Consider the following 9,234-nt stretch of genomic DNA (forward strand, 5'->3'; position numbering starts at 1 on the left):
TATACATCAGCATCTAATATTCATCATCGCCAACATAATGTTGCCACTGCAGGGACACGGGTCTCTTAGGAGCAGGCCATGAATCATAATTCACAAATTGGCCGATGCAGCTGAAGTGCGGGTTGGAAGACAAAACCTTGACAAAACACTCACGATGTTTTCCATTTCATCGTTTTTAGCAACGGTGATATTATCCAGATAAATTGAAAAATTATTTATTTTTCAATGCACGCCTGATCTCGAACCTCAGACTTATTGATATGAAGTCCGAGGTCCTCACCACTGGCCCTCCAAATCCCTACTAATATTTGTATTATAAATGCGAAAGTAACTCTGTCTGTCTGTCTGTTACGCTTTCCCGCTTAAACCTCTCAACCGATTTTGATGAAATTTGGCACAGACAATCTTTAGACCCTGAGAAAGAACATAGGCTACCTTTTATTGCGAAATATGTACCACGTTCGAAGCCGGGGCGGACCGCTAGTAAAGAATAATTTAATAATTAATTAATCTGTAGTTATTGATATGTCAATGTCACTCTTTGTCACGTTTTATGACAGCTGACGCCTGACGAAGCCTTGACAGTTGACAGCTCACTACTTGTTTTTGGGTGTTGGACAATATATTTTATACTTTTTTATTTATATTGCTTAATAAAGTAATGAAATGGACCATAATAAAACAAAGAATGCATCAGAAGGCATAGCGGTAAGTGCACAATTCACATTTAGTTTCAACTCTTCCACTAACTTTAAAACATTTTTTTACCACAAGAGACCTTTACCTGAATCATTTGTATGCAAATCAGCCTACTTCCTTCGTTCCGTTAAATTTTCATTGTATTTGACAGATTTTCCGTTGTATAAATATTTTGAAAATTTTCTTATATAATATTTTACAATGTATTCAATCAATCATTATAATGTATTCATTAATTTTAATGTTCAACAACATATTTAAACTTGAAATACGCTCGCATAGCTTGTATTAATACATACATTTTCAATTCCAGCCTATGGGTATAACAGCCTTAAATGAAACAGTGCTGAGTGATCAGCCAGAGTCAAGATATGAATGCCCAGTGTGTCTCAACTGGCTGCGAGACCCTGTTATCACAACATGTGGCCATAAGTTTTGTAAGGGCTGCATTACTTCGTGGTTACAGTAAGATATATTACTTGGTCCTAAAACAATTTTATCCTCATTACTCTGTTCTTATTATAGTATGATTTATTTATTTATTTATAAATAAATATGATGATATAATATAGCCTTCTCAAGAGCCTTGAGAAGTCTATATTATATCATCCACAATTACGATGGACTGTGTAATTGTGAAATAATTTCCCAAATTGGACCCATGGTTCCCAAGATTAGCGTGTGCAAACAAACAAACTTTTCTACTTAATAATATTAATATAGATAAATTATTCTTAGCTATTTATACGTAGCTTAGTAAATCTTATATAAATTCACATACATATTGCAGATGATACATCTGTTTTGATAGTCTATAACATGTTCATTGAATGATCATTTAGAGCGAGCGCCCACGAGCAACTTAGTTGCCCGGCAACTATTTTGTCTCTGTCGCTGTCTCCTCGCAAAGTTTTGAACGATGCGCTCACGAAAGCGACAGCAACGCAACTTTTTCTTTAAAATTTTCTTCATTTATCAACATGGTTTTCGAAGAGACGGTTGTGGTCTGTGCTCTTGTCCCGCATAGTTCCCATTCCCGTGAGATTTCCGGGATAAAACTTATCCTATGTGTTAATCCAAGTTACTCTCTATATGTGTGCTAAATAGGGATGTAACGATACCGATACCGATACCGATATATCGGTATCGCCGATAATAAATCAACCGATACCGATATTTTTTTTATTAAATTCTTTCTTTTCTTTTATGTTTTTGCATTGTATTCATTCCACAGATTCATTCATATTGTTTTATTTCTGTTTCTGTAATAGTGTTAAGGAAGAGCGGAACCTCCTGACACAAGCATTTTATTTGCTTACTAGGAGTGTTCCAATCACAAATTTGTTTATGTAAAGGAAAGAAATAAATAATTTTGAATTTTTTAAATTTTTAACGTGATAACGTTTTTAAAATCGTTTTAGTCGGGTGACATGTTCATAAACTTGTGTCACACCAAAACCTCACGAGCGCGATCGCAGGTATGTATAACGAGAGAGAGACGGACCGATCTCCCGTTTCATCTCGAGCGCTGCCACTGGTTATTTATCTTAATCTCGAATTTTAATATTCCGAATATCATAATCCAGAAAACGTTTGGACATTTTTTCATAACCCCGAATTTTAAAATTTCGAAGTTTTGTTTGCCATATAATCGCAACTCCGAATTTCATTTGCCCATTTCTTTATTTGTACGACGTTTTACAATCCAGACGAATGAGTTCCAGACATACGAAATCTAAATGCACAAAATCCAGATGACCGTAATCCATATGCACGAAAGCCAGATTTTTAAAACACAAATTTTTGAAATACAGTTAATTGATATCCAGACAAACAATGTCCAGATTTTTGAAATTCAAATAAACGATATCCAGCAAAACGAAATCCTTCTAGGGGGTCGCAGCACGAACCTAACCTAAACTACTGAATAGATTTTAACACTTTAACCTTTTTGTAATGGGCAAGTAAAACAATAGCGAGTCGGTTCTGGCACTCGCCGGTCGCTGCCGCGGCACGCTCGCTTCGCTCGCTCGGCTCGTGCATGGGGGGTCACACTTCGAACCTAAACTAACCTACTGAGTCGAATTTGACACTTAAACCTTTCTGAAATGGGCAAGTAAAACAATAGCGAGTCGGTTCTGGCACTCGCCGGCCGCTGCCGCGGCACGCTCGCTTCGCTCGCTCGGCTCGTGCATGGGGGGTCACACTTCAAACCTAACCTAACCTATTGAGTTGAATTTGACACTTTAACCTTTCTGTAATGGGCAAGTAAAACAATAAATTTACTTACTGGCAATGTTTATTTTCAGTCGATAGTAAAGGTGTAATCACGATTGTATGGAAATCAAATAAAAAGATTATGAAAATCTGGCAATAGTTTATCTGTTATACGATTATATGGGAACCAAATAAAAAGATTATGAAAATTTGGCAATAGTTTATTTGGAAAATGGTACGATGGGAAACAAAAAAAGTATTCTGAGAATCTGGTATAATGAGATCTGTATTATGAGAATACGGGAAACAAAAAAATACTTTTTAAAAATCTGGTTTTGGTGCATCTGGAAATTGATTCATCTGGGAAATTAAAAAAGGAATTTTAAAAATTTGTCATTCATTACATCTGTCTTTTAAAAGTTCTAACAATCGTTTTCGGGGTTTTAAGATTCGGGTAATAGAAATTCGAGTTTTTAATAGGTTACCCTGCCACTGCATTATGTTATCACGTAAACATCTCGATCGTAAACCTACTTTACAAACAACCAATTTTTTTGATATCAAATAATTCAAAAATCCGCGCCCAATGAACGATGCGGGAGGCCGCCCGCGCGTGCGCACTTTTTTTTTCTGAAAAAACTACCAATATTATAGTAAACTTTTATTAGGTACTGATTGTATGTGTATTACTTAAAGTTTAACTGACTTCGTAAAATAATAATACTAAAATAAATGGTTTTGTTGTTTTTTGATTTGGCATTTTTATTTAAAAGAATAGGTACGATTAACAGTTGTCTCTGTTAAATGTTGGTAACTTTTTATGCATAATTCACTATTTATTTTTCTACCAAGCCATCGATATCGGTATCGGTATCGGTATCGCCGATACATTACTACAAATATCGGTATCGGTATCGTATCGGCAAAATCATGTATCGTTACATCCCTAGTGCTAAATTTCATTGTAATCGGTTCAGTAGTTTATGCGTGAAAACTGAAAACCATACATATGTACCTACAAACCTTTCCTCTTTATAATATTAGTATAGATATGTAATCGTAATTGTAAAAAGTAAAGTAGTTTTTATTTAATAGATACTTTTTAGTGTATTTTTCAACACGAATCAAACGAGCCCAAACTCGATAAAGTTGAGTCAATATATTACTAAGTTCCTATGACCACCTTCCGACTCCATCATCAAATCAGCTCTATGTCATAATAATGTTTCATCGTTATCCAATTTACATGCGTATACAAAATTTCAGCTCAATCGGTTACCTGGAAATGAATCAAAGTTACTTGCTACATTTCAATTAAGTCATCGAGACCAGACAAAAATGCTCATAAAATAAAAACTACTGGGCTTATCCGAATAAAATTTATGGGACCAATTCCACACCATTCCGCATCAAAAAAAAAAAAAGAATCACGTAAACCGGTTCAGAAACCTTGGAGTAATTGGTATACATACATACAAAAAATATACCGGCCGAATTGATAACCTCCTCCTTTTTTTTGAAGTCGGTTAAAACTACTGTGTACGAGAATAAATACGTTGACATAAATACGTATTATCGCTACGCCGGTTACGCGGCAACTGGCCGGCGGCCGCCGACAGGCAACATTTTTGTCGCCGTGCGCGCACTTGCATTGAAACCAATAGATAGGGCGACAGTTGCGTCGCGGGTTTGTCTCCGAACCTGCGGACAAAAAAGTCTCCCGGGAGTTGCGTCGCTACGTACGCGCACTTTCATACTAGCCCATGGCTGGAGAGACAAAATAGTTGCGGAGACAAAGTTGCTCGTGGGCGCTCGCTCTTATATTTGATTCTACCTACATACATGAGATGATTCATTTCGAACTAAGTGCAATGTCATAATTATTAGCAATATCTTTTGAAGTTTGTTTTTCGAAAGCAATCTAGCATATACATTCATTTATATTTCAGAAATAGTGGTCATTGCCCCATAGATAATATAAACCTTAGTATGAAGGTTGATATATTTCCCGACAATTATACAAAGAGGGAGATTCTAGAACAAAGGATGTCTTGTCCATTTGCTTCAAAAGGTGAGTTTCAGTTATATACTAATTTATAAGAAAATACATCTGAAAATATAAATAATTTCATTATTTTTTCAACTCTTCTTGTCTCATTAGAAATCAATTAAAAACAATGTAAAGAAAGGGGATTATTTACTATATTAAAAATTACCTTATTATTATGTACTATATTATATTGATTATTTACTATATTAAAAATTACATTCATTGTTTTACCTATCGTACAATAAAAAATAAAAAAAAATTACAATACTGGACTTTACAACTGTAACAAATCAACTTCTCTTAAAAATTGTTCACAAAATATATTTCGGTATCTATATTAGAAATTGGGATATACTGTATAATAAAATATTATGTATTTATAATTCCAGGATGTACAGTAAAAGTGACACCCTTAGACCTAGACACACATATATCCACATGTGAATTCAACCAGCCTGAGGCATCAACGCAACACAATGTTAAAATACCCTGCTCATTCAAAGCTGTTGGTTGCAGTGAAATCTTTGATAGTCAGGAAGATGCCAACACACACTTACATAATGATGTCTTGAGCCATATGAGTGTGAGTAATAATAACTATTTAAATAATACGGAAGTTACTGTATGTATAACATTGTTTTGCAAATTGCTGATCTATATAGAACAATTTTTATACGAGGAAACATTGCCATGACATATTGCTATAGATTTATAGACAATTCAATCGCAAAATTTGTGAAAAAATGTCGGAGCGGTATTGTTCATTGAAATTAACACGTTATTTTGGGCAGTAATGTTCATAGTCAATTGTTCTAAAACTCTGCCTAATACACGCGTAGGCATAGTTTTGCTTCGGACAATTTTTGAGCGTGTTTGTATTGACAACATGACAATATGTCATGACACTGTAAACAAATATTAAATTTAACAAATCTTAATATATTTTTCAAACAAATATAATTTTTTACAGTTACTAATGAATGCTTATTCGAAAATCAAAATCGACAACGACATGTCTAACGCTAGCATGGACGGAAAAGCGCAAGAGGCTCTCTTGTGGGACCCGCCGGAAAAGGGAAGCGAGGGGACACCGTCCACACCTATTAATGATACAAGTGCGCTTATAAGGTAATTCTCACTAAAATTGTGAGCCAGAAAAAGGTGTAATGGACATGGACATTGATCATCAAAAAATGTTCTTACTTTGTGGTAGCAATGATCTATTAATGTAATCTTTTACATTGCCCATTGCAATGTGTACGAAGATAATTTTTTTAATAGACTTTTTACAGACCCCTGTTTTATCAGAAAATTGTAAATATGACTAATAATATTAAACATAGATTTTCCAACTTCTTCTTTCTTATTCCAGAGCCCTCTACGAAAGAGTAGTAGTTTTGGAACAAAGGAACCGTGAACAAGATATAGTAATTGCTAATATTTCCAAGCAATTATCAGCATTTGCTGTAGCAAAAATGAAACAGAACAATGATATGCTCTTGCGCTACTGTATGGGGCATTATATATGGAAGGTTGATAACTTTAAAGCAAGATTGGATGCTATGCTCAAGGATCATAACAAAATGTTATATAGCCCTGGGTTTTATACTTCTCCAAATGGATATAGGTAAATATTTTTATTTTTTATCAGTTTATTGGTTTTCACTTTTACACATTATTGGCAGCCTATATTAATACTAACTGTAAATGTTAAAAATACTCATGTAATGACGATTCGAAAGTGCTACTAAATAGTAGTCTAATTGAATAAATGAATGTTTGAGTTTGAGTTTGAACTCAAGTTAGGTTTTTAGGGTTCCGTAGCCAAAATGGCAAAAACGGAACCCTTATAGTTTCGTCATGTCCGTCTGTCCGTCTGTCCGTCTGTCACAGCCGATTTACTCGGAAACTATAAGTACTACAGTGATGAAATTTGATGGGAATATGTGTTGTATGAACCGCTACAAAAATATGACACTAAATAGTAAAAAAAAGAATTGGGGGTGGGGCCCCCCATACATGTAACTGAGGGATGAAATTTTTTTTTTCGATGTACATACCCGTGTGGGGTATCAATGGAAAGGTCTTTTAAAATGATATAAAGTTTTCTAAAAAACATTTTTCTTAAAGTGAACGGTTTTTGAGATATCAGCTCTCAAAGTCGTAAAAAGTATGTCCCCCCCCCTCTATTTTTATAACTACGGGGTATAAAATTCTAAAAAAAATAGAGGTGATGCATGCTAATTAACTCTTTCAACGATTTTTGGTTTGATCAAAGTATCTCTTATAGTTTTTGAGATAGGTTGATTTAACTGTAATTTATTATATTTGCTGCTACGGAACCCTTTGTGCGCGAGCCCGACTCGCACTTGGCCGGTTTTTTGTTGTAGCAACACATCATTTTTAAAGTTAACTTCTCTATAATAACTTTGATTGCATAATGTGTTGACCAGAATTTCGCTATTTCTCAAAGCACATCTTAAGAATCATAAAAATTTTTAAAAAGAAATAACTAATATAAAAGAAATTCTGCTATGCAGTTGAATAAACTAAACTCAAACGGTAATCATATCTATATATATTATTTGTACATTATTATTTGTACATTATGTATTAATTGTACACATTTTGTTGGGTTGCGATCTGCTCCCGAAATTGATATGTCGTCTATGGGCCCGGCAAGATTGTAACCTGTTATGTGTATTTAATTTAAATAAATAAATAAAAAATGTTTGCGTGTACTAGAGTACACACGTAAGAAGTGAAACTTCTTTATGACCTTAAAAATGTCACGAGTATGGCGTAACGCAAAAATGTCACGCGTACGGCGTAACGCAAAAATGTCACGCGTACGGCGTAACGCAAAAATGTTATACAAAATTTTTGTCCAACCCCGATAAAGAAGTTTCACTTCAATAAATATATAATTTCAGATTCTGCGTCCGCCTCAACATATCCCCCCTCAACCCGCTGTGCTTCGCCCTCCACGTGCACTTAATGAAGACAGAAAACGACGACTATCTAGACTGGCCTTTCAACGGTCGGATTTCCTTTGCTATGATCAACCAATATGACCACGAATACACTCAACGAGACACAATGATGTCTAATTCTTCATTAGTGGCCTTTAGGAAACCAAATACTGAGATTTGTGTCCGAGGCTTTGGATACACGGAATATGCTGTGGTCAGTGATGTAGTGAGAAACGGCTTTGTGAAGGACGATGTGCTGATCATAAAAGTGCATATTAAGTGTGTATGACATGAGGAGTGATGTTTTTGTTCTATTTATTCGTTTTGTGATGGGGTTTTATACATTTTATAGATGTAATTGTAATGTAGATTATTAAGTAAAAAAGTAATAATGATTCAAATTTCTTATCAAAATGCAATTTTACTAGCCTGTTTTTACAAACACTTACTTATTTCTTAGTGCCCTGAATAATTGGTGCAGTGATACAAATTTGGTGCATACAAAAACGCATATATGAGCAGTATATTAAAGTGAAACTTTTATTACATCGTCTCAAACTTTTTGGTCTGTGTAGCGCATGTCGCGTGTATCGCGGCTGCCGAGTAGGTATACCTACTCGGCAGCCGACCGTCACGCGACATGCGCTACACAAAGCAGTGTTCGGAACCGTTCGAACAGTTTCACTTTTACCGTGGTTTCATAAAACCACACAACATTTTTTAATAATACAAATATTAGAGTCTAGAGACCTCAGTTGCATTTGTCATGTAGTATATTTTTACGTGAGTACTTAATTTCCAAATAAGTACAATTCACAATTAGCTTATTGGAGGTATAGCTATCCGTTATGCAAACCAATTTAAAAATGTGTGTAAATGAATATATCTTTTATATATTTTGAGTTACCTTAAACATTCCAATATTTTATAGCATATAATAAAACGAAAGATGTGATGAAGAATGTGTCATTTTAGAATATTGTGAGACCAATTTATCTTTATATGAAGTAATTTACATTTTACTATTACTTACTTAATTATTTAATTGAAACTAAGTTAAAAAATAATTTTATATATTTCCAAGTCTATAGACTTCTATAAAATGTTATGAAATTCAATTGTTTAATTAGAGCTTAATATTATTACCGTCCATTGTGTAACATGATCAGTATTTAAATAATCTCATTGTATTTAAGATTATTATTGTTAGTTATTTTAAATGAGTTAAACAACAGCTGTATATTATTAAATGCAATTACTATGAATCTGTTATTTTGTTGTTTATGTATCAATAAA

At 34.2% G+C, this 9,234-nt stretch overlaps 1 protein-coding gene across 1 annotated transcript; it reads left to right on the top strand.

Moving 5' to 3' along the window:
- The first annotated feature begins 585 nt into the window (after positions 1-585).
- Positions 586-9,153, top strand: Traf6 (TNF-receptor-associated factor 6). Its single transcript, XM_090110502.1, has 7 exons — positions 586-708; positions 1,013-1,164; positions 4,866-4,987; positions 5,356-5,549; positions 5,937-6,094; positions 6,339-6,593; positions 7,900-9,153. Exons 1-7 carry the CDS (start codon positions 667-669, stop codon positions 8,225-8,227), a joined length of 1,251 nt encoding a protein of 416 aa, XP_089966628.1. The 5' UTR covers positions 586-666; the 3' UTR covers positions 8,228-9,153.
- The last annotated feature ends 81 nt before the right edge of the window (positions 9,154-9,234 follow it).

The sequence above is a fragment of the Colias eurytheme genome, chromosome 15 (assembly GCF_061535395.1).
Source record: "Colias eurytheme isolate Ceu_HAF_F1 chromosome 15, ilColEury1 Martin Lab GWU primary, whole genome shotgun sequence".
NCBI classification, from domain to species: Eukaryota; Metazoa; Arthropoda; class Insecta; order Lepidoptera; family Pieridae; genus Colias; species Colias eurytheme.

Excerpts from the sequence above, each read along its gene's own strand:
- Traf6 (XM_090110502.1), top strand. The coding sequence starts at position 667 with ATGGACCATAATAAAACAAAGAATGCATCAGAAGGCATAGCG. Across the intron at positions 1,165-4,865 it reads TGCATTACTTCGTGGTTACA|AAATAGTGGTCATTGCCCCA; the intron begins GTAAGATATATT and ends TTTATATTTCAG. Across the intron at positions 6,594-7,899 it reads ACTTCTCCAAATGGATATAG|ATTCTGCGTCCGCCTCAACA; the intron begins GTAAATATTTTT and ends ATATAATTTCAG.